At 42.0% G+C, this 26,667-nt stretch overlaps 1 protein-coding gene and 1 long non-coding RNA gene across 5 annotated transcripts in view; one reads left to right on the top strand and one right to left on the bottom strand.

The window, feature by feature from the left end:
* MTMR3 (myotubularin related protein 3) overlaps positions 1-6,734 on the top strand; it is a 147,254-nt gene extending 140,520 nt beyond the window's left edge. The window contains exon 18 of one of the 3 annotated variants that reach the window (XM_027124339.1): positions 5,562-6,734. In XM_027124339.1, coding sequence (XP_026980140.1) covers positions 5,562-5,675 — 114 coding nt within the window. In that variant the 3' untranslated portion in view covers positions 5,676-6,734. The other 2 variants (XM_027124343.1, XM_027124342.1) reach the window with 2 other exon arrangements.
* Positions 1-26,667, bottom strand: part of LOC113629695 (uncharacterized) — a 46,324-nt gene that overhangs the window by 7,388 nt on the left and 12,269 nt on the right. Inside the window, exons 2-4 of one of the 2 annotated variants that reach the window (XR_003436662.1) lie at positions 7,281-7,448; positions 3,263-3,373; positions 2,356-2,478 (exon numbers count right to left, since the gene is read on the bottom strand). This is a non-coding gene — a long non-coding RNA (uncharacterized LOC113629695). The remainder of the gene's footprint in view (positions 1-2,355; positions 2,479-3,262; positions 3,374-7,280; positions 7,449-26,667) is intronic. The other variant, XR_003436661.1, reaches the window with a different exon arrangement.

Raw genomic sequence — 26,667 nt, 5'->3', positions numbered from 1 at the left:
ACATTGAGCTGCATGAGCTGTTTGTATATTTTGGAGACTAATTCCTTGTCAGTCGCAAATATTTTCTCCCATTCTTTGGGTTATCTTTTTGTTTTGTTTGTGGTTTCCTTTGTTGTGTAAAAGCTTTTGAGTTTAATTAGGTCCCGTTTGTTTATTTTTGTTTTTATTTCCATTACTCTGGGAGATGGATTGAAAAAGATATTGATGCAATTTATGTCAGTGTATTCTACCTGTTTTCCTCTATAGTATCCGGTCTTACATTTAGGTCTTTAATCCATTTTGAGTTTGTGATACTTTGTTGAGAAAACCAAGTTTCAGGGAGCAGCAAAGATTCATCCACGGTTACCAGTGAATAAACAGAAGAATTTGAATAAGAAACATTCTCTCCTGCCCCCTTCCCCTCAGTGCTCTTGGGTTTCCAGAAAGCAGCCTTAGATAAATAGTTACTCTAACCTGGTTCTCTTTGAGTTAGCCAAACCAGAAATCTTGGAAAAGAGCTTAGTAGTCACTACCAGAAGGCTTAAACTGTGAGCCCTCCTCTCCCTGGTAACCCAAATCAAAAGGCTTTGATATTGTAATGCAGTATTTTTGTTTTTCTTTTAAACCTTTCATGTACATAAAAAGTGTTACTAGCATGAACTAAGTTCAAGTCATGTCTTAAACTAGTGGGGTGGCAAGGGTGGTGGGGGGAGCATTTTTGACTAGTGCAAATGGGTTAGTTGTGAGCTATCTCAGTGTCCAATTTATATCTGATTTTGTTTGGTATAGTATAGAGGAAAAAATCCTGATTTTTATCTGTGTAAGTGGAAATAGTCATAGGTTGTCTGCAATCTCTAGTTATGGACAAAACTGAAGTAGATACTTGAAAAAAGATCAAGAGGAATATCCAATACCTGCTTTCAGCCCTTATCCTCCATACATCAGGTAAGAAACACACGAAGGTTATAATCACTAAAACTGTACTATGGTGAGAGCCATAGCACTGAGTTGCAGCTGGGTGTGGCGATCCCAGCACAAGGCTTGCACCTTCTGCATCAGCGACCTGAGAAGCCCACACAAGCACAATAATGGAGGCCTTACCTGAGGTCTCAGGCAGCCTAAGCAATGCACGTTTTACATCTGAGTGTACGTGTTACAGACGACTTTTAAAATTTAAGATGACACTTTGCAGGGAACCTCTGAAGCACTGCCACAAGAGCCAGTTTCAAACCCACTCGTTTGGTGGAAAGAACCTGGGGTTTCTGAGCCCACAAACTTGGGCTGGAATCCAGCCCCGCAGCGCCAGCTGAGTTGCCCGTGTGTGGTGAGGAACTGAGCATTTCCTTATCTAGAGCAGAGCACTGGCCACAAAGAGGGGGTTGACAGTGAGTGCCTAGAAAGTGCTCCCCTTTCCACCATCCATTAATGAGGTGACATTTCTGTCTCTGGCTGCTGGTGGACATTCTGAACGGTCAGAGCCAGACAGAGCTTCTGTCCCACCATGTATTAAAAACTAGAAGATGACTGGCCCTGCCCTGGGTCTTCCACCTTACAGAGGTAACATTCTGATCTGAGTTAAAATAAATTGCAAGTTTATCACTACTCAGAGACTTTAAAGTTCATATATGAACTTAAAATATATTTTTTTAATGGATGCAAGTCTGCAGGTGCACTGCTGCTTTAAAGTCCTATAAAAGCAATGGGAAAGGGGGCCAAGAGAAAGAAATCGCTTGTTGGAGTTGGGGTGGCATCTAAGAACTCTGAGTCCTGTGGAGACTGATGTGGCCTCACTTTGCTGAACAGGTGATGAGTTTTAGGTTCCTGACTGAAGACTGACCAAGCCCTAAGATATGCAGACCAGCCAGCTCTCCAGGCCGAGGAGGCAGGGGAGGTAGAGCGAGGTGGGCCTTACCTCTGCCCAGCATGGATGTCTAAGGCCTGGACCAGATTGTGTTCACTACCTGGCAAGCGAGCCCAAGGTTGGAAAAGGAGTGAAGACCTTGCCGTCAGCTCGTCCTCCTTTCATCTCCAATGCCAAAAGAGCCCATAGTGGCTGAACATATTTAAGCCTTCGTCATCCAAATTAAAACAGATGTGAGTTAATTATAAATGGTTCCCCTACTGTATTTTGCCCATTGGAAAATCAGTCCCTAGAACTAGAGGTTCTTTCAAGTCACCCAGAAGATTCTGGTACTCACTGGCACATACTCTATACTGGGGAGGCTCCCAATTTTGAAGTCCCTGTCAGCCCTTGGGACCTGACCTGGGTAGCATAATTCTTTCTATTCTTTCACTTGAGCTGATAAACCAGCCAACTGCTGCCTCAGACTTCTGCCCCCCAGCACGTTCTTGGGTGTCCCCAAGGACTAACCATACCTGCTGGCTCTTCTGCCTCTGCAGTTGGCCTTAGAGGCTGCGCCAGATCATCCTTTCCCTGTGCCTATGTTGGTATTGGTGTTCCTGAGGTTCAGTCTCTGCCCTCCTTCCACACCTGCTTCCCTGGAAATTTATAAATCAGGGTACTTAAAATGGAGACACTTTATTAACAACAGTTCCGAGTCTCTGCCAGAAATGCAGCGAAGTCATCCTTCCCCAGGGGCTTGGAGGAACTGCTAAGGCATCAGGTGTGCCCACCTGAGCCAGTGTGCAAGGCCACCTCACATACATACCCTTACATCTACCCTGTGCAGCTCTGAGGCATTAACTTGGGGACTGGTTCTCATGGGCCTGAGGACTGCTTGCCCAGTCTTGTCAGTTGAAAGGATGGCTGAACCAAAAGGCCTGCAGCACGGGCCTTGCCTTTTGTCTTCTGTGTGCAGGATCTAAAGTGCTAGGATGTCAGCATTTCCTTCCCAGTCAGCTTGGAGCAGGTGTGAACACTGATGTCACTTTGCCATCCTCTCCCCGAAGCCCCGCTAGGAAGAGTTGAATTCCTCCCCAAGGCAGGTGTCAGGGGTCAAGGCAACTCTTAGCCCAAGAAGCCAGAGCTGGGTGTCTGTCTAGGCACATGCCTGTGTGTGCGTAGCTCTGTGCTGCCCTGACCCGGAGATTGTGGGACCTGTGTTCTAGCCCCTTCATTGATGATTTAGGGTGTAGCCTTGACCACTCTACTCTGCTTTAATTTCTCCTCTATGGGGAAGTTTGTCCAGTCAACCCACAAAGCTGTTGAGGATCCAATGAGGAAATAGATCATGTTTTACAAAGTCTAGTTGCCCTGCAGCATGGGTAGCATCCTGCAAAGCCCACACTTGAACTTCTGCTCTGCCTGAGGCCCCCACCTTACCTGCTTTCACACGTCGTCCAGAGCTGGAAGCAGCAGGAACCCTTCTTGTTTCCCAGGCAGCTGTACTGCTCCAAGGCAAGAGAACTTCTCTTCTTACCTGTACCTGCTCAGCTGGAGGGAGGAGGGAAACATGTCAGGTCTTTCAGGGGTGATAGGGACTCCCGGCCATCTCCAGCCAAGATGGTCCCCAAGGTGAAATACTTAAGATCCAGCCACTTAAGTGGGTGGAGTGTTACCAGGGACAGGTTCTCTTGCTGGGGTGGGAGCTCTGCCCGGGGCTGCTGGGAGTCTCCGAGAGGTGGGCTCCACAGGGTGGCATTGCTTCCAGGGCAGGTGAGGGCTGGGCAAGCAGTCAGCCGTGCTGGCCCCTTCCTTTCGGGGCTCTGCTGCCTTACCTCCATTCTGGTCAGTGTCTGGATGGGCAGTGGTGATCCCTGAACTTCCCAAACACAAATCTCTTGATGTCTGCCCATCCTGAGAAAGAGGCACCAGAGGTGACTCCCTGGCCAGTTTGTGGTGTTGCCTCTGTCCCCCTAGGGCAATATTTTGCTATCAGCTGCCCTGCCTGGCTTTCTCTCTAGGCATGCAGAGCCGGCCCTGCACCCCATGGGGAGCAGAGAAGTGGGTTCAGGCAGCAGGTCCAGAAGGTGGAGGAGTTGAACTCCTGCCTGCTAAACCACATGACCATGGCCTTCAGCACGCAGAACACTTGCCCTCAGAGGGGAACTGCACTCCTCTAGTCTCTGAGTAGGAGCAAACTTTCAAAGGAGCCCTCTGGCACCCTTTCCTCCACGGTGCCGTCAGCCCCACTCTGTACTTCCACAGCCCTATCTGACCTGAGAGTCCCTCTCACCTGCCCTGCCGCCATGCCCAGAGCTCCTCCTGCCTCTCCCCCTCCTTTCCCTTCTGCTCCAAACTCCCCTTGCCTCTGCAAGTCATCCAGGACAGCCTCACACTAAGGCAATAAAATACACAAGCCAGAAACAGTACAAATGTCCATCAACAGAGCAAGGGATAAACAGTTTGTGAAACATTCATCTACAAGATCTAACACAGCAATGAATGAATAAACTAGTTACACATACAAACACACAGATGAATCTCACATAATACTGAACAGAAAAAAGAACAATATTATGTGCTGTATGATTCTATTCTTTAAAAGTTCAAAACCAGGCAAAAGTATTATTTCAGATGCCAAGGTATGGTAACTACGAAAGCCAGGGCCTTGGTCATCTCTAGGGGTTGGAGCGAGCAGGTTGGGGAGGGTAAGTGGGCTTCCAGAGTGCTGGAGATGCTTTAGGTACTGATCAGAGTAGTGGCTTTCATGAATGCTCATCTGATAACTCATCAGCCTCTACAGATTTTTTTAAAAAATTTTTTAACATCTTTATTGGAGTATAAACTACAGATTTTTAATGTACTTTTCTACGTATATGTTACTTCAAAGTTCAGAAAACAAAAAACCCAGCCCCTCCACCTTGGGCTTCTCAGGGCGTCAGCCCCTTGGTGTGCATACCTCTCATGCAATTGACTGGCCTCAGTGGGGGATATCTAGTGGGGAGCTGTCAAGGCCTGAGGAGGAGGGTTGGCCCAACTACTCAGGTGGCCCTGGGTCAATGAATGGGGGCCACCTTCATTCCTTCTCCAGGGCGGGTGGTCCTGCCCGTAGTGCTGTCCCTTCCTTAGCCCAGCCTCACTGCCTTCCCAGGGAAGTTTGTGTTGATCTGGAGCACTGGCTTCCTGGCTTGGTCGGCTGGCCTTGAATGGGCCTTACCTGACCAAGGCCTGCTTCTCATGAACGGGATCTGCTATGACGAGTTGCCCCAGTGCCCTAGGTTTAACTTATATTGGGTAGGATGCTCTTGGTTTCCATCGTTTGTTTATGGTCATCTGCCCACTTACCTAGAGTTGGTGGGGGGACATTACAGAGACCCCATGGCTGGGAACCTTTGATTATATACAGGGATACCAGTCAAATAACAAAATACGAATTCCTACTTCATGTCAGGCACCTCAGTAGGCAGAGAAAGCCAGAATCCTGTGCTCATGGAGAAGACTGTGGACAAAAGACAGGTAAGTGTGATGAACGCTGCAGAGCAGTCTGGGGATCTGTGGGAACTTGCAGCAAGTCGGCAGAGGGGTTCCTAGGGAAGTAATGTATAAACTAAGGCCTGAGGAATGAAGAGGGAAAGAGACAAGAAGCTAATTCATTGAGCATGTACTGTGTACTAAGACACTTTCGTCATTTCATTTAGTCCAGACAACAACCCTTTGTATTATTATTCCCATTTTACAGATGAATAAACTGAGGCTCAGAAAGGTGAAGAGCCCTATCCAAGGTCACTCAGCTAACATGTGGCAGAATGAGGACGTGAACTCTAGTCTGCATGATTCAAAAGCCAGGCAGTGAGGAGGCTGCTGTCAGTCATGGCAAGAAGTGGTGGTGGCATCATTGGATACAGAGGTAGATGTGCAGGCCCAAGAAGGACCCTGAAGAGAGAACTAACAGGATTCAGTGAGCACTGTTGAGGCAAAGGAGGAGGAGGAACCAGACTCCAGGTTTCTGCCTGGATCACCTGGATGGACAATGATCCATCCAGTTGGATCATTTACTAAAATGGAGAATGGGGAGGAGTAGGTTTAGGGGGAAAAATCATCTAAATTTGATATTCTACTTCAGTTAAAAATAAAAAAGATTGGTTGATTAAATGAAAATAAAACAGGGATAATTCCATTCTAGAAACTCCCTTTCTTCATGCCTCCTCAATCTCAGTGTTGTCTACACTCACTTGTTGCCCCTTCCTTCTAGTTTTCTAAAGCACCCCAATTCCTTTCTGATCCGTGGGCACTCTAATAACCAAACCCCAAGCAGATCAGAACTGGGAGGACCACCAAGAGAACGCTGTCCTTGGCCACACCATCTGCTCCCTCAGCAGTGGCCCTCTGGCCACCCCATGCTTTGTCCAGGTCTCCTGACACTCCCTCCTCTGCAGAGGCTCTCTGCCAGGGGAGGAGCTGCTCCTATGCTTGAGCTTCTCGGGGTAGCGTTTCCCCCCCCCCGACCCCCGCATCCTCCTAGTACCTAGAAATTTGGTGTGTGCACAGCCTCTGCAGTCACACAGGGCCCCGTACTCAGAAGGACCTTGCCCTCGGTTTAATGCACTTCTATTGCAGTTTTGAAATTCCTACTATATTTAACAAGAGGCCTCATTTTCATTTTGGACTGGGCCTTGCAAATTCTGTAGCTGGTCCTGTCCATGTGTCTGCATTGTCATGGTGCAAAACACTGAGTGGTAGCCTTTCCCATCTGTGGGGATGAACCTCTTTTCCATCTAGGAAGACCCACTGTTTTAAATCAGAGGGAAATAAAGCAAAAAAGAGCTCACTTTGTTTCTGTGAAATACAGTTTTATGTGCAGTTTTATGTTTCTTCATGGGTAATAACTTAGGAGGGAACCTTGGGAATAGAATACAGAAGTAACAAATTATGGGCCATTAACTGTGGTTAATTGTTTCTTTATAGCTTAGAGTGGAGGCACGTTTGGATTGCTTTGGCACTCACAGTTATAGGTAGGGAAGGCGGTCTACTTAAATATAACCTAAGGGGACTTCCCTGGTGGTCCAGTGGTTAAGAATCTGCCTTCCAATGCAGGGGACGTAGGTTCGATCCCTGGTCGGGGAACTAATATCCCACATGCTGCGGGGCAACTAAGCCCGTGTGCCGCGACTACTGAGCATGTGAGCCACAACTAGAGAGGCCCATGAGCCACAACAACAGAGCCTTGTGCCACAACTAGAGAGAAGCTTGCACGCCGTAACTAAGACCCGACACAGCCAAAAATAAAATAAAAATAAATAAATAAATAAAACCTAGGGCCCCTCAGGAGGTGGAGGGAGAGGCAGCTGAATGATGACCCCAACCTTGCTTCCGAAGCCAAAACTGCCATCAAGGCCTCACCTCCAGTTAAAGTATTTCTCTCACAAGCCTCATTACTGAGCATCTATGGACCCCTTACCTGAGATCCTCTCAGCTCTGCAGGTGTGGAGGTGGTCTACGTGCTGTCTGGGCATCCTGCTGCAGCAGCCTTTGGAGTGTAACTCATACTTGTCCCCAGTTAGTTGGTGTCATCTGCCACTCAGGCTCCAAACAGCTGCAGAAGATCCTTGCTCACTTTAGTAAACACCTGTTTTAAAAAAAAAATTGAACTCAAAAAATGTTTGGACTCCTTGCTAAAGAAAGGTGCAGAAATGCTCCGCCGGCTATCGTCATAGGCTTTCCCGTCCTAATGAGCTAATGGATGAAGCACTCAGACCGCTGAATGAGAAGTCCTCCAGTGTCGTTCACCTACAGTAGTAACACCAAAGACTTCAAGCACAGCACACAGAAAATAAAATCCATCCCCAATTCCTTTTCTCAGAGACATAGCCAATATCAATCCAAACTGTTGAAGGCTTTTTGGAATGTACTAGGTCATCCCATTTACACTGTTGAGCTGATCATATAATTCAGCTGTCCTGCCCTGGAAGCTTGGCTGACCTCCTTTGATTCACAAAATACAACCCAGATTCCTTGGTCTGACTGACATCAGCTGGCCTACCAGGCATACTCAGCTATTCTTGACCCCATGGACTTTCTCCCCTTAACTCTTCTCACCTGTTTCCTCTCCCTCAACTTTCACATTTCTGTTATTGCGTGCCTGTCCTTGCTAGGTCTGGGGGACACAAAAGGAGGAAAACAGGCACAGTCCCTAGCCTGGGCTTTCAGTCTAGTGAATCCATGAATTATGCAAACCTTCACAGCAAACGGTGAGGAGGACTGTGAAGGAAAGTGGTGGGGCTCTGAGCGCCCCATCAGGGGTTTGGTCTAGTTTGGGCATCAGGAAAGGTTTCCTTGAGCAGTGTGATTTCTGTGGAAAGAGAGGTGGTAACTAGGCACCAACCAGGGTGCAGGGAGGCTGTGAGGAGGGCACACTCAAGGCCAGGTCAGCAGGGCAATGGTCTCGGAAGCAAGGCCCTTTAGAGGGAAGCATTGAAAGGCCAGTGGGGCTGGTGTGCAGGGGGTACAGGGGGATGTGAGCTCGGGTCAGATAAGCTGAGCCTGAGGTTGAAGAGTAAGGTCTTTGTCCTCAGAGCCGCGGGAAGCCTCTGAAGGATTTTCAGTAGAGGGAACACCAGAGCTGTGTTTTGAAGAGCCTTCTGGAGGAGGTACAGGGCCATCATGCTCTGGGTGAGAAGGGAGCAGCAGTGCAATAAAGAAAAGTGTCTGGGCTGCAGAGAAGGGAGAAGCACACAGGAAGGACAACAGTGTCACCTGCTGAGGGTATGTGTGTCCCGGGAAAGTCGGGGGGTTAGTTCTGAAGAAGGCTCTCCAAATGTCGTGCTCAGAGGGAAGCGTGGCCTGGGGTTGGACGTGTGAGAGTCGAGGCAGAGCGATGGAACGGAAGAAGTGGATGGGAAGGAGCTCCACCCGAGAGAGAACAGGCGGCCAAGGACTGAGCTAAAAGGCCACGGAGAAGAAATGAGCTGCCAAAGGGGGCAGGAAGGAAAAGAAAAAGGAAAACGAAGGCAACATGGTGCCAAACAATAGGGAAGAAAGTATTTCAGGAAGCACCAGCCCTGAAGGATAAATAAAAGACAGCCCCACTGAGAGAAGGGGAAAAGAAGGGTAGAGAGAAGAAGAAGCTCACAGTCCAGAAGGCAGAGCCCTGAGTTCTGGCAGCTGGAGCTCGGATGCAGGCGGAACTGGAAGGGGGAGAGCAGGCGTGAAGGCAGGTGGATCAAGAGGGGCCTCAGTAAGGAATTTGGACACAATCCTGAGGGTCAGCGGAGAGTTTGGTTTTGCCTGCCTTTTTAATTAGAAACAAAACTCATGCTTCTTGTAAATAAAACAAGACGACCACCCGCCACCAAAACAAACTCTAGCAACAAAGAAATGTATATGTTAACAAGTGAAAGTTCCTCTGCCAAATCCCCCCTCCTCAGCTAGCACATTGGTGTTATCATTCCAGACCTCTTCCTGCCACTCACAAACTTCATTAGTTTTGTGAAAACAGGATTATGCTACCTATAATTTCGGCAACTTCCCTTACTGAATTAGCAGTAATCTTGAATTTCCTTCTGGGTGATTACACGCAGATGTGCCCACCGGTTTGAATGGCTGTATGGTCCTCCACAGCCCAGATATACTTGTATCCTAGGATGCTGATTTATTTTCTTGAACCTAAAATGGCTACTGAGATGCCTAAGGAGAGGAGTATTTCCTAGGGGACTAAGTCCCAGTCTGGTTCTGCCATTAAGTACCTAGCTCTGGGGAGGGCACGGCCCCTACTGGGCCTCAGTTTCCTCATCCACTGTGTGCCAGGCACTATTATCTCATAAAACACGAGTGTTAATATTTCTCATCGATGAAGGGCTTTACGTAGAGGAATGTAATGATCAGATTTGTGCTTCATAAAGATCACTCGGGCTGCAGTATGAAAAATTATTTGCTCTTTCTTCTCATCCATATTTGTAAAAAAAAAAAAACCTTACCAATCTTTCAAGGTCTAGTTCAGATTTTCCCTCTTCCAGAAGTTCCCTCTCCATCATGCCCTACCTCCTCTTAATTGGAATTCTCCTCTACCTGGTTCTCCCCCTAAAACATAAAACCCCTTGAAATTGAGAATCATATTTTTCATCCTGACATGCTCCACAGGAATAGGTCTATATGAGGACTTAATAAATCTCTGCAGAATTGTCCATGCACTAAAAAAATCATTTTGGTGGGACAAAAGAAGGAATAAATGAGCCACTCAATACTTGTTTGGGACTCAAGCCTTCGTTTGATAAAGAGTTTATCCACAAGCCTCAAGATATGTATGATTAAGCACTGCAGGAGGTGTTTTCCTGGCTCTGAAAGGTTCTGACCTGCCCTGCCTGGAGTGCTGATGTTAAATAAGACTGTCTGGGAAAGAGGCACTAAGGCCAGCCTGGTTTATGGTCACAGGGCTTTAATAATATCCTGCAACTCTGAAGCCTGAGAGCTTCTTTTTCACCTTGTACAATACATTGAGAGCTTTGCCTTCACTGGACTACTGCTACATAGGAATGAGTGACAGTGACTTGCTTTTTCTTTTCTTTTGAAAGTTTTGCCCATTAAATATATTTTTCTTAGATCCATGCAGTTTAGAATTATGGAAATAAAAAGCTTATATTGAACACCTATTCTGTGCTTGAAGATCAGTTCTTCTGTTTCATAATTTAAAATAACTCAGTATAAAAACAGAAATAAACAAACAGGACCTAATCAAATTTACAAGCTTTTGCACACCAAAGGAAAACCATAAACAAAACGAAAAGACAACCCAATGAATGGAAGAAAATATTTGCAAATGAAGCAACCAACAAGGGATTAATCTCCAAAATACACAAACAGCTCATGCAGCTCAATATCAAAAAAACAAACCACCCAATCAAAAAATGGGCAGAAGATCTAAATAGAGATTTCTCCAAAGAAGACATACAGATGGCCAAGAGGCACATGAAAAGATGCTCAACATCGCTAATTATTAGAGAAATGCAAATCAAAATTATAATGAGGTACCACCTCACACTAGTCAGAATGGCCATGATTTAAAAGTCTACAAATAAGAAATGCTGGAGAGGGTGTAGAGAAAAGGGAACTCTCTTACACTGTTGGTGGGAATGTAAACTGGTACAGCCACTATAGAGAACAGTATGACGGTTCCTTAAAAAATTGAAAAGAGTTGCCATATGATCTAGCAGTCCCACTCCTGGGCGTATATCTGAAGAAAAACGTAATTCGAAAAGATACATGCACTCCAATGTTCATTGCAGCAGTATGTACAATAGCCAATACATGGAAGCAACCTAAATGTCCATCAACAGAGGAATGGATAAAGAAGATGTACATATATACAATGGAATATTACTCAGCCATAAGGAAGAGTGAAATGCCATTTGCAGCAACATGAATGAACCTAGAGATTATCATACTAGGTGAAGTCAGACAGAGAAAGACAAATATCCTATGATATCACTTATGCGTGGGATCTAAAAAAATGATACAAATGAACTTATTTACAAAACAGAAACTTATTCACAGACTTCAAAAACAAACTTATGGTTACCAAAGGGGAAAGGTGGGGAGAGGAATAAATTAGGAGTTTGGGATTAACATATACACACTATTATATGTAAAATAATCAACAAGGACCTATTGTATAGCACAGGGAACGCTACTCAATAATGTGTAATAACCTGTATGGGAAAAGAATCTGAAAAAGAATGGATATATGCATAGCTGAATCACTTTGTACACCTGAAACTAACACAACATTGTAAATCAGCTATACTCTAATATAAAATAAAAAGTAAATTTAAAAAATAACTTATAGATAAAAAGTCATTTACACAAAATATCTTATCATCTAAGGAAAGGCTGGAAATTTTCTGTGACTTCTAGAGAGTCTATAACCAAGAACAATAAGCCCAAGTAATCCAGAGATTTCTGGATTTAATTTAAAAAAGAATTTCACTGGGTGTAAGTTAAAAATTATTCTGAAAACAGGTACCTGTCTCCGGGAGTGTGGTGGGGTCAGGTATTCACTGAGAAGGACCACAAGAAAAACTCTGGAGTGATAGTCATATTTTACAATTCTATATGGGAAACATATGTGAACATATTTGTCAGAACTAACCAAATGCTGTACTTACAATTTGTCCACTTCACTGTACATGAATTTTTTTAAATGAAAGCAGCCTTTGTCTTCTAGAGAGCTCATTCTTCTGACAGGACTTATTTTTTTTAAGATAATTTTTTTTTAGAGCAGTTTTTTCTTTTGTTTTTAATTAATTTATTTATTTTTGGCTGCATTGGGTCTTCGTTGCTGTATGCTGGCTTTTTCTAGTTGCAGTGAGTGGGGGCGACTCTTCCTTGCAGTGCACGGGCTTCTCATTGTGGTGGCTTCTCTTGTGGAGCACAGGCTCTAGGTGCGCGGGCTTCAGTAGTTGTGGTGTGTCAGCTCAGTAGTTGTGGTGTGTGGTCTCCAGGGCGCGTGGGCTCAGTAGTTGTGGCTCATCGGCTCTAGAGCACAGGCTCAATAGTTGTGGCTTACAGGTTTAGCTGCTCTGCAGCCTGTGGGATCTTCCTGGACCAGGTATCGAACCCATGTTCCCTGCATTGGCAGGTGGATTCTTACCCACTGTGCCACCAGGGAAGTCCCTAGAGCAGTTTTAGGTTCACAGCAAAATTGAGAAGAACTGACAGAGATTTCCCATATATTCCCTACCCCCACATATGCTCAGCCTGCCCCATTATCAACATCACTCACTAGAGTAGTACATTTGTTATAACTGATGAACCTACATTGACATATCATAATTGCCCAAAGTCTGTGGTTTACATTAGGGTTTACTTTTGGTTTTGTATATTCTATGGGTTTGGGCAAATATATAATAACATACCAGGATTGTAGTATCATACAGAACAGTTTCACCATGCTAAAAATCCTCTGTGCTTTGCCTATTCATCCTTCCCTCCCTTCTAACCTCTGGCAACCACTAATCTTTTTACTATCTCCATAGCTTTGCGTTTTCCAGAATGTCATACTGTTGGAATCATACTGTATGTAGCCTTTTCAGACTGGCTTCTTTCACTTAGTAATATGCATTTAAGTTTCCTTCATTTTTTTTTTCATGGCTTGAAATGCATTTCTTTTTAGTGCTGAAAAATAATCCATTGTCTGCAGGTACCACAGTTCATTTATCCATTCATCTCCTGAAGGGCATCTTGGTTGCTTCCAAGTTTTGGCAATTATGAATAAAGCTGCTATAAACATACATGTGCAGGTTTTTATGTGGACATAGTTTTCAGTTCCTTTGGGTAAACCATATACAAAGTTTACCTGAAAAAAAAAACAACCCTCTACACAAACATTAAATTCTAGTTAAACGTATGCATGCTGAAGCATTGAGGAGTGTAGTGTATTTATGTCTGCAACTTACTTTGAAATGCATAAAAAATCATTTATGGATGGAGGGATGGATAGACATATATGATAAAGCAATATAGTAAAATGTAAATTGTAAAATCTAGATGATGAGTATATTGGTTTTTACCATAAAATTCTTTCAACTCTCTTGTATGTTTGAAATTTTTCATTAAAAAATGTTGGAAAAAATTGTTCTGAAGCGTATGTCTTACACTCATATTAGATGCATCTCAGAAAGCCAGCCAGTACCTACAGTCATCTGGCTGTACCCAGCAGCTCTAAACTATAACTAAAGACACACTAAGAAGGCAAAAGAGTGCCATGTCAAGGTCCTTAAGGCAGTCCTGCCTCTGGAAAGGACAGTGATGTGAACTGGTGTGAGACAGCTGAGGTTACTAAGTCACTAACCAAGGTGCTTCCTATACAGTCATAGGGGTGACCTGTGAGTTGAGAGATGAAACGAAAACTAATTCTTGCAGCAATTTATGATGATAATTATGCTAAGAGGGTGGATAATGATCAAAGTCAGCCCCTGTCATGCTCATGTGTCCTATTGTTAACATCTACCTGCTTGCTGGAATATAGCCTCCACTACAGAGAGGACAAGGGCCAAGAGGAAGAGAAGTCTTCATCTCCAAACTTATTGGCCCTGGAAAATGTAGGGGAGGCAGGGGTAGAACTGTGGAAAATGAGAGAGATACTAAGGAATCTGTGTAATAAAATAGCTAACATGAACCCCATTCTAAACTTGAATATTACATTTCTCTTCTAGCAACATGCTAAAAAGGCAGCAAAGGAGGGTGGGTCAGAGCAGCAGTTCCCAAAGTATAATATGGGGTACTCTAGGGTCTCTGAGACTTCCAGAGAATCATGAGGTTAAAACTATTTTTATAAGTTTCATTTGTCTTTTCATTTGCCTTCTCCTATAAGTGTACAGTAGAGTTTCCAAAGGCTGCATAACATGATATTTTAACACATTAAATGCAGAAGCAGGTTTGAGAATCCAGCTGTCTTTTTTCCAGCTGTCTTATTTTAGTCAGACGTTAAAGAAATTTGCAAAAATGTAAAACAATGCCACTCCTCTAATTTTTTGTTTTAGAAAATAGTTATTTTTCATAAAGACATTATGTATGTTAATGTGTGGTAAGTTTTTTTAATTTAAAAATGAGTTAATACCTTAAAGTTTCACAATTTCAATTTCTAATATAAAATTTGATAGATATAACTCACATAAACAAAGGCTCTTTGGAGGTCCTTTTTATTTAAAGTTTTACTGATGTATAATTTACATACAGTACACAAATCTTAAACATTCAGCTCAATTCATTTTTACATATGTATACACCATGTAACCTCCACCACATTCAAGTTATAGGCCATTTCCATCATCATGGAAGGACTCACCAATCCACCAGAGGTCACCATTATTCTGATTTCTGTCATCATAGATTAGTTTTGCTTGTTCTTAACTTCATATGAATGGAATCTTAATATGTATACTTTTGTGCCTGGCTTTTTTCTCTCAGCATAGCGTTCTTGAGATTCATACATGTCATTCTGTGTATTAATAGTCTGTTCATTTTTATTATTGTCAGTAATATTCCATTGTACAACTATATCACATATTGTTTTCTTTTCCTGTTGACAGACATTTGGATTTTGTCCAGTTTTTGACTATTATGAATAAAGCTGCTATGAACATTCTTGTACAAGTCTTTGGTGGCCATATGAATTAATTTTTCTTGAGCATATGCCTGGATGTGGAATTGTTGGGTTCCACAGTAGGTCTATGTTTGGCTTTATTAGAAGCTGCCAAATCATAATGGATGAGAATTTCAGTTACTCCACATCCTCAGCAACACTTGATAATGAAAGTTTAAAATTTTTTTATCCATTCTGCTAATTGTGTTATTATGGTTTTAATTTGCATTTCTTTGATATTATTCTGAGTTCCTTTTAATACATTAATTGGTCATTTGAATATCCTCTTTCATGAAATGCTTGTTCAAATCTTTTGTTCGTTTTAAAAAGATAAATACGATATCACTTATATGTGGAATCCGAAAAATGATACAAATGAACTTCTTTACAAAACAGAAATAGACTCGCAGACATAGAAAACAAACTTATGGTTACCAAAGGGGATAGCAAGGGGTGGGGAGAGATAAATTAGGAGTTTGGGATTAACAGATACACATTACTATATATAAAATAGATAAACAACAAGGACCTACTGTACAGCATAGCGAAGATTAATCAATATCTTAAAATAACCTATAATGGGAAAGAATCTAAAAAAGGATATATGTGTGTATATGTATATATGTATGTACATACATACACACACACACACAGATAACTGAATCACTTTGCTGTATACCTGAAATACAACAATGTAAATTAACTATACTTCAATTTTAAAAAAACCTTAAAAAAAACCTCTACCTCAAACCCTAAAGAAAAAAAAAAGATGAATAGGAAAAAAAATTATCTTTAGCTTATTGATTTGTATAAGTTCTTTGTATATTCTGTATATGAATTCTTTATCATTCTATAGCTGGCCTATTTACTTTTTTTGTGTGTGTGTGTGCGGTATGCGGGCCTCTCTCACTGTTGTGGCCTCTCCCGTTGCGGAGGAGCACAGGCTCCGGATGCGCAGGCTCAGCAGCCATGGCTCACGGGCCTAGCCGCTCCGCGGCATGTGGGATCTTCCCGGACCGGGGCATGAACCTGTGTCCCCTGCATCGGCAGGCAGACTCTCAACCACTGCGCCACCAGCGAAGCCCCTATTTACTTTCTTAATGATGCATTTTGATGATCAGATGTTCTAATTTAAGTCAAATTTATCAATCTCTCTTATTTGGTTTAGTGTATTTTGTGATCTGATTAAAAACTTTATTTACCACAATACCAGGAAAATATTCTCCTATGCTTTTATTTGGAAGTTTGATTGTTTTATCTTTTGATTTTAGGTCTATGATATACTTAACAAATTTTTGTGTTTGAGTTAAAGGTCAGGCTTTACTTTTCTCCATACACACAATTAGTTGTTCCAAAATCATTCCCCCATGTAATTACAGTGGCACCTTTGATGTAAATCAAGAAAACATACATCTGTGGGTCTATTTACGGATTCTTTGTTCTGTTCCAGTGGTATATTTATCTATCCTTGCTCCAAAAGTACTCTGTGTTAATTACGGTAGTTTTGTAGTAAATGTTGAAATATGCTGGTTAAGTCTTCCACCTTTGAGAACCAGTCATTTTTTTTTATTAAAAATTTTTTTCTTTATCAAGATTTCTTAGATATTCTAGGGCCTTTGTATGTCCGTATACATTTTGGCTCAGTCATTTTTTCAGAATATAAGGGGGTCCTGAGACCAAAAACTCTGAGAGCTGCTAACTGAAAGTATGGGCTCAAATGCTGGAAGCCCAGGATCAAATCTCAGTTTTTGCCATCTATTAGTTGTGGGAACTTGGCAAAGAATTTAATCTTTCCATGTCTCTGTTTCCTCATCTGTAAGTTGGGACAACAATAGTATCTATAACATAGGGTTGTGTCCATCAAATGTTAAACATTATGCGAATGTTTTGTGTTTGTTAAAATAAATGGGGCAGGTACACTGATTTTTTTTTTTTTTAAAAAGAGTATGAAGTCAAAGAAAAAACCTAAAGAATCAGAAGGAAATATGTAACCTTTTGACAATCTCAGTGTACTTAGAATCCAGTCGTATCAGCTTCATATAAAAATAAAAATATACAAAACAACTGTACAAAATCTATGGTATGCAGCAAAAGCAGTTCTTGGAGGTAAGTTCATAGTGATACAGGCCTTCCTCAAAAAAACCAAGAAAAATCTCAAATAAACAACCTAACCTACCACCTAAAAGAATTAGAAAAAGAAGAACAAACAAAACCTAAAGTCAGCAGAAGAAAGGAAATAGTAAAGATCAGAGAGAAATAAATAAAAGAGATTAAAAAGCAACAGAAAAATCAATAAAACCAAGAGCTGGTTCTTCAAAAGGGTAAACAAAATTGACAAACCTCTGGGTAGGCTCACCAAGAAGAAAAGAGAGGACCCAAATAAAATAAGAAATGAAAGAGGAGAAATAATAAAGAATACTATAGACATAAAAAAAAATAAGAGAATACTATGAACAATTATATGCCAACAAATTGGACAACCTAGAAGAAATGGACAAGTTTCTAGAAACATACAGCCCACCGAAACTGAATCAAGAAACAGAAAATTTGAATAGACTGATCACTAGAAGTGAAATAGAATCTGTAATTTAAAAAAACAAAAACAAAAAAACAAACTCCCTACAAACAAAAGTCCAGGACCAGATGGCTTCACTGGGGAATTCTTCCAAACATATGAATAAGAACTTATACTGATCCTTCTCAAACTCTTCCAAAAGACTGAAGAGGAGGGAATACTCCCAAAGTCATTCTATGAAGCCACTATCACCCTGATACCAAAACCAGACAAACACCAAAAAAGAAAATTACAGGCCAATATCAGCAAATCTGTATCTGTACTGATGACTATATTAATCTATTATCTATGAATATATTGATCTATAGCTATATACTGATATCTATATTTGATAAATATAGATGCAAAAATTCTCAACAAAATATTAGTAAACGGAATCTGACAACACATGAAAAATGATCATACACCACAATCAAGTTGGATTCATCCCAGGGTCACAAGGATGGTAAAACATACACAAATCAATCAATCTATGATACACCACATCAACAAAAGAGAAAACAAAAACCACATGGTGATCTCAACAGATACAGGAAAAGCATTTGATAAAATTTAACATCCATTATGATAAAAACTCTTACCAAAGTGGGTATAGAGGGAACATAACATGATGAAAGCTATTTATGACAAACCCATAGCCAACATAAAACTCAATGGTAAAAAGCTGAAAGAAAGCCTTCCCACTAAAATTTGGAACAAGACAAGGATGCCCACTCTCACCACTTCTTTTCAACATGGTATTGGAAGTCCTAGCCACAGCAACCAGACAAGAAAAAGAAATAAAAGGTATCCAAATTGGAAGAGAAGAGGTAAAATTGTCCTTATATGCAGATGACATGATAGTATATATAGGAAACCATACAGACTCCACACAAAAACTACTAAAACTGATTAAAAAAAAATTCAGCAAGGTAGCAGAATACAAGATTAACATACAGAAACCTGTTGCATTTCTTTACACTAACAATGCAATATCAGAAAGTAAAAAAAAAAAAAAAAAATCACGTTTAAAATCACATCAAAAAAACCCCAAAAAACAAAAAACTTAGGAATCAACCTGATCAAGGAAGTGAAAGACTTATATGCCAAGAACAATAAAACACTGATAATGGAAACTGAAGATGATTCAAATAAATGGAAAGATATCCCATGCTCTTGGATTGGAAGAATTAATACTGTTAAAATGGCCATACCACCAAAAACAACCTACAGATTTAACATGATCCCTATCAAATTACCCATGACATTCTTCACAGAATGTGAAAATCCTAAAATTTATATGGAACCATAAAAGACCCAGAATTGCCAAAGCAGTCCTGAGGAAACAGAACAAAGCGAAGGCATAACCCTCCCAGACTTCAGACAATACTACAAAGCTACAGTAATCAAAACTGCATGGTACTGGCACAAAAACAGACACACGGATCAATGGAACAGAATAGAGAGCCTGGAAATAAACGCACACACCTATGGTCAATTGATCTTCGACAAATGAGGCAAGAATACACAATGGAGAAAAGACAATCTCTTCAGCAAGTGGTGTTGGGCTAGCTGGACAGCCACATGTAAATCAATGAAGTTAGAACACACCCTGACACCATACACAAAAATAAACTCAAAATGTCTTAAAGACTTAAATATAAGACAAGACACCATAAAACTTCTAGAAGAGAACAAACGAAAAACACTCTCTGACGTAAATCATATAAATGTTTTCTTAGGTCAGTCTCCCTAGGCAATAGAAATACAAGCAAAACTAAACAAATGGGACCTAATCAAATTTATAAGCTTTTGCACAGCAAAGGAAACCATAAACAAAATGAAAAGACAACCTACGAATTGGGAGAAAATATTTGCAAATGATGTGACCAATAAGGGCTTAATTTCCAAAATATACAAACAGCTCATGCAGCTCAATAACAAAAAAACAAACAACCCAATCAAAAAAAATGGGCAGAAGACCTAAATAAACATTTCTCCAAAGAAGACATACAGATGGCCAACAGGCACAGGAAAAAATGCTCATCATCACTAATTATTAGAGAAATGCACATCAAAACTACAATGAGGTACCACCTCACACTGGTCATGGCCATCATTAAAAAGTCTACAAAAAAAAAAAAAAAAAAGTCTACAAAAAAGAAATGCTGGAGAGGGTGTAAAGAAAAGGGAACTCTCTTACCCCGTTGGTGGGAATGTAAACTGGTGCAGCCACTATGGAGAACAGTATGGAGGTTCCTTAAAAAACTAAAAATAGAGTTGCCATATGATCCATCAATTCCACTCTTGGGCATATACCCAGACAAAACTAATTCGAAAAGATACCCGTATGTTCATAGCAGCACTATTTACAATAGCCAAGACATGGAAACAACCTAAATGTCCAAAGACAGATGAATGGAAAAAGAAGATGTGGTATATATGTATAATGGAATACTACTCAGCCATAAAAAAGAATGAAATAAAGCCATCTGCAGCAACATGGATGGACCTAGAGATTATCATACTAAGTGAAGTAAGTCAGACAAAGACAAATACCATATGATATCACTTATATGTGGAATCTAAAATACAACACAAATGAACGTATCTATGAAACAGAAACAGACTCACAGACATAGAGAACAGACTACTTGTGGTTGTTGAGCGGGGGATGAGGGAGAGAAGTATTGGGAGTTTGGGATTAGCAGATGCAAACTATTATATATAGGGTGGATAAACAACAAGGGCCTACTGTATAGCACAGGGAACTATATTCAATATCCTGTAATAAAGCATAATGAAAAAGAATATATGTGTATAACTGAGTTACTTTGCTGTACAGCAGAAATTAACACAACACTGTAAATCAACTGTACTTCAATAGAAGTTTTTTAAAAAGTAATAAATAACAGAAGGCAATGTGGGAAATTCACATATACGTGGAAATCACACAACACACTCCAAAATAACCAACAGGTCAAAGAAGAAATCACAAGGAAAATTAGGAAATACTTTGAGATAAATGAAAACAAGAACACAATGTATCAAAAGTTATAATGCAGCTAAAGCTTAGAGGGAAATTTATAGCTATAAATGCTATATTAAAAAAGAAAGACCTCAAATTAATTACCTAACTGCAAACCTTAAGAAACTAAAAAAAAAAAAGATGTGCAAACTAAACCTATAGGAAACAGAAGGAAGGAAACAATACACACTCAAGCAGAAATAAATGAAGTAGAGAACAGAAAAACAATAGAAAAATCAATGAAATAAAAAGTAGATTCTTTGAAAAGATCAACAAACTTGACAAATCATTAGCTTGAAAGGCCAAGAAAAAAAGAAAAGACTCAAATTACTAAAATCTGGAATGAAAGAGGGATGTTATAATCACTCTTACATCAATAAAAAGGATTATAAGGGAATTTTATGAACAAATGTATGCCAACAAATTAGATAACCTAGATGAAATGGAAATGTTTCTATAAAGACACAAACTACTGAAATGGACTCAAGAAGAAAAAGAAAGTCTGAATAGGTCTATAACAAGCAAAAGGATTGAATCAGTAATCAAAACCTCCCACAAAGAAAAGCCCAGAACCAGATAGCTTCACTGTTGAATTCTACCAAACACATAAACAAGAATTCACAAACTTTTTTTTTAAACATTTATTTATTTATTTTTGGCTGCGCAGGGTCTTAGCTGCAGCATGTGGATCTTCATTGCAGCATGCAGGATCTTTAGTTGCGACACGCGAACTCTTAGTTGCAGCAATGTGGGATCTAGTTCCCTGACCAGGGATCAAACCCAGGCCCTCTGTATTGGCAGCATGGAGTCTTAGCCACTGGACCCCCAGGGAAGTCCCTTACAAACTCTTCTTACAAAAAATAATAAAAGGAAAGAGAATACTGCCCAACTCATTCTATGAGGCCAGTATCACCCTGATACCAAAACCAAATTTAAAAATACCACAAGGGGGACTTCCCTGGTGGTCCAGTGGGTAAGACTCCACACTCCCAAAGCAGGGGTCCCGGGTTCGATCCCTGGTTGGGGAACTAGATCCCGCATGCACGCCACAACTAAGAGTCCGTGTGCCGCAACTAAGACCCTGAGCAGCATGCATAAATATTTAAAAAATAAAAAAATCACAAGGAAAGAAAACTACAGATCAATATTCCTCATGAATTTAGATGTAAAAATCCTTAAAACATACTAGCAAACTGAATCCAGCAATAGATACAAAGGATTATGCACTGTGACCAAATGGAATTTATCCTGAGGTTGCAAGTTTGGTTCAATATATGAAAATCAATTTAATACATATTAAAAGAATAAAGGACAAAACCACATGATTGTCTTAATATATGTATAAAAATGCATGAATACAATATGTGTATAAAATCAAACACCTTTTCACGCTAAAAACATTCAACTAATTAGGAATAGAAGGAAATTCCATCAACCTGATAAAGGGCATCTATGAAAAAACCCCAGTGAACATCATACCTGATGGTGAAAGAGTGAATGCTTTCCCCTAAGATCAGGAACAAGACAAAGATATCCACTCCTCCCAGTTCTAGTCAACATAGTACTGGAGATTCTAGCCAGGCAATCAGGCAAGAAAAAGAAAGAAAAGATACCCAGATTAAAAAGGAAGAGGTAAAACCAGCTCTATTTGCAATGACATGTAGAAAATCCACACACACACACACAAGAACTATGAGAATTAATAAGCTAGTTCAGCAACGCTAAAGGATACAAGATCAATACATAAAAACTAATTATCTTTCTATACACTAGCAATGAACAATCTGAAAATGAAATTAAGAAAACATTTCCATTTACATTAGCATTGTGATGGATTGAACTGTGTCCCCCAAAAGCTATATATTGAAGCCCTAATTCCCAATGTGACTTTATTTGGAAATAGGGCCTTTAAGGAAGTAATTAAGGTTAAACGAGGTCATAAGAATGAGGCTGTAATCTGACAGGACTAGTGTACTTATAAGAAGAAGAAGAGACACAGAGATCTCAGTCTCTCCACATATGCACAGAGGAAAATGCACGTGAAGACACAGGGAGAAGGTGGCTATCTGCAAGCCAAAAAGAGGTCTCACCAGTAAGTATCCCTGCAGGCACCCTGACCTTGGGATTTCAGTCTCCAGAACTGTGAAAAAATTTATGTTGTTTAAGTCAAGTAGTCCATGGTTTTTCTGTTATGGCGGCCCAAGCAAACTAACAGAAGCATGAAAAAGAATAAAAAACTTAGGAATAAATTTAACCAAAGAAGTGCAAGACTTGTACAACAAAAACTACTCATGTCACTGAAAGAAATTAAAGATCTAAATGAATGGAATGATACCCGTGTTCATGAATCAAAATTTTTAATGTTATTAAAATGGCAATACTCCCCAATCTACAGATTCAGTGCAATCCCTATCAAAACCCCAGTTGCCTTTTTTGCAGGAATTGACAAGCTGATCCTAAAATTAATTTAAGGGATCCAGAATAGCCAAAACAATCTTGAAAAAGAACAAAATTGGAAGATTCACACTTCTCTGATCTCAAAACTTAATAGAAGGTTACAGTAATCAAGACAGTGTGGTAGTGACAAAAGGACAGACATATATATAAATAGAAAAGAAATATGAGTATGTAAATAAACCCTCACAATTGATGGTCAATTGATTTTTTTTTTTTTTTTTTTGCGGTACGCAGGCCTCTCACTGTTGTGGTGTCTCCCGTTGCGGAGCACAGGCTCCGGACGCGCAGGCTCAGCGGCCATGGCTCATGGGCCCCGCCGCTCCGCAGCATGTGGGATCTTCCCGGACCGGGGCACGAACCCGTGTCCCCTGCATCGGCAGGCGGACTCTCAACCACTGCGCCACCTGGGAAGCCCCCCGTCAATTGATTTTTAACAAAGGTAACAAGACAATTCAACAGGAGAAAGAATAGTCTTTTCAACAAATTTGTGCTTGGATAAGTGAATAGTCACATGCAAAAGAATGAAGTTGGATCCCTACCTCACATAATATATGAAAATTAACTCGAAATGGACTGAAGATCTAAATGTAAGTATAAAATTCTTAGTAAAAAACCACAGGCATAAATCGTTGTGACCTTGGATTGGCAATGATTTCTTAGATAGGAGGGCAAAAGCACAAGCAACAAGAGAAGAAATAAATTAGATTTCATCAAAATTAAAACCTTTTGTGATTTGAAGGACACCATCAAGAAAGTGAAGACAACCCACAGAATGGGATAAAATATTTGAAAATATATCTTTTAAAGGACTTGTATCCAGAATATGTAAAGGCTTACAAGCACAATTTTAAAAAACCAATTTTCAAATGGACATAGGATTAGAATAGACATTTCCCCAAAGACATACAAATGGCCAAATAGCACATGAAAAGATGCTCACCATCATTAGTCAGTAGGGAAATGCAAATCAAAACCACAATGAGATATCATTTCACATCCACTAGGATAGCTTGAAACAAACAAAAAAGGGTTGGGGAGATGGAAAGGACAAGGCAAGGATGTGGAGAAATCAGAACACTCACACACTGTTGCTGGGAATATAAAATGGTGCAGGTGGTATGGAAACAGTTTGGCAGGTTCTCAAAAAGTTAAACATACAGTTACCATATGATCCAGTAATTCCACTCTTAGGTATATGCCCAAGAGAAATGAAAACATATATCCACACAAAAACTTGTATACACAAGTGTTCATATCAGGATTTTTTTTTTTTTTTTTTTTTGGCGGTACGTGGGCCTCTCACCGCTGTGGCCTCCCCCCGTTGCAGAGCACAGGCTCTGGACGCGCAGACCCAGCGGCCACGGCTCACGGGCCCAGCCGCTCTGCAGCATGTGGGATCCTCCTGGACCGGGGCACAAACCTGCATCCCCTGCATCAGCAGGTGGACTCCCAACCACTGCGCCACCAGGGAAGCCCCATCAGTATTATTTTTAATAGCAAAAAGGTAGTGACCCAAATGTCCATCGACTGATGAATGGATAAACAAAATGTGGTATACCCACACAGTGGAATATTATTTGGCCATAAAAAGGAATGAAGTACTGATACATGGTACCACATGGATGAATATCATACTTTTGTTTTACTAAATGAAAGATGCCAGACACAAAAGGCTATATATTGTATGATTCCATTTATGTGAAATATCCAGAACAGTTATCTACAGAGGCAGTAGATTAATGGTTGACAGGGGATAGCGGAGGGAGAAATGGGGAGTGACTGCTAATAAGCATGTGGTTTCTTTTTGGGGTGATGAAAATGTTCTGGAATTAGTACTGATGGTTGCACAACTTTATGAATATACTAAAAACCACCGATTTGTATGCTTTAAAGTGGTGAATTTTATGTATATGTAAATAAAAAGTATATTTAGAAAAGAGGATGGTGGGAGTTCAGGCCAAGATGGTAGAGTAGGAAGACCCTGAGCTTACCTCCTCTCATGGGCACACCAAAATTACAACTATTTACAGAGCAACGATTGTTAAGGAAGACCAGAATCTAGCAGAAAAGATCTTCAACTAAAGATATAATGAAGGAACCACAACGAGACCAGTAGGAGGGGTGGAGCGGTACAGTCAAGCCCCACACCTCTGAGTGGGGGACCCACAAACTGGAGGATAATTACAATTGCAGAGGTTCTCACCAAGGAGCAGTGAGTCTGAGCCCTACACTGGGCTCTCCAGTCCTGGGATCCTGCACCAGGAAGAAGAGTCCCCAGAACAATTGGCTTTGAAGACCAGCAGGGCTTACTTTTGGGAGACCCAGAGGACTGTGGGAAACAGAGACTCCACTCTTAAAGGGCGCACACAAAATCTCACATGCTCCAGGACCCAGGGCAGAGGTAGTGATTTAAGAGGAGCCTGGGTCAGACCCACCTGCTGATCTTGGAGAGTCTCCTGGACAGGCAGGAGGCAAACGGAGCTCACCCTGGGGACACAAGACACTGGTGGTAGCCTCTGGGAACTCATTCTACCATGTGGACACTGGTGCTGGCAAGTGCCATTTTGGAATCCTTCCTCTAGCCTATTAGCACTGGAAGCAGTCCTTCCCACCAGCCTGTTGGCACCAGCACCCTCAGGCCAAGCAACTAGCCAGGCAGGGACACAGTTCCACTCACCAGCAGGCAGGCTGCCTTAAGACCTCCTGAGCCCAAAACTGCCCCAGGATAAGGCCCTGTCCACCAGAGGGCCCAGAACCCAGCCCCCGACACCAGTGCACAGGTACTAACCATGGGACCCCCAGAGTCCTGCAGTCAGAGACCCCAGGACCCAGCTCCACCCACTAGTGGGCAGGCACCAGCTCTAGGACCCTCTGGGCCCTGGCCCCACCCACCAGCAGGCCAACATACCAACTCCAGGGCCCCCAGGATCCTGCAGCCAGAGACCCTGGTACCCAGCTCTGCCCACCAACAGGTAGGCACCAGCCCCAGTATCCTCAGCCCTGACCACCAGAGGACTGGCACTAGCCTGGGAGCAGCCTCACACATCAGTGGGCAGGCACCAGCCCCAGGACCCCCCTGGGCCCCTGCCATACCACAAGAGGATGGACACCAGCCTCAGGACCGCCACAGCCCTGCAGCCTGCCATGGCAGGACCCAGCCCACCTTTCAGCAGGCCAGCACCAGCCCTGGGACCCCGTGGGCCCCAGCCCTGTCCACTAGCAGGCCAACACCAGCTCTGAGACACCTTGGGCCCCTTAGCCAGCCACCCTGGGATCTGGTCCCACCCACCAGCAGGCCAATACAAGGCTTGGGACACCCCAGATCCTGAAGCCAGCTGTGTCAGGAAATGGCCCATGTCTGCCAGCAGACCAACACCAGCTCCAGGATCCCCAGGGCCCTGCATCCAGAGATCCTGGGAACTGGCTCTGCCTACCAGTGAGCCAGCACTAGCCCCAGTAACCGCTGGGCCTTGGCCACACCCACCAGCAGTTCAACACCAGCTCTGGGACCCCTGGACTCTGCAGCCAGAGACCACAGGGCCTGGCTCTGCCTGCCACTGGGCAGGCACTAGGCCCAGGACCCAGCTTCACACACTGATGGGCAGGCACCAGCACTTTGATACCCTGGGCCCTGACCTCACCCAACAGCAGGTAGACACCAGCCCCAGGAC

This window comes from Aethalodelphis obliquidens, unplaced genomic scaffold, assembly GCF_003676395.1.
Source record: "Aethalodelphis obliquidens isolate GAN/ISIS:26980383/991018 unplaced genomic scaffold, ASM367639v1 scaffold28, whole genome shotgun sequence".
Lineage (NCBI taxonomy): Eukaryota > Metazoa > Chordata > Mammalia > Artiodactyla > Delphinidae > Aethalodelphis > Aethalodelphis obliquidens.
The sequence above is the reverse complement of the archived record's forward strand: the minus strand, read 5'-3'. Positions and strand labels throughout refer to the sequence as shown.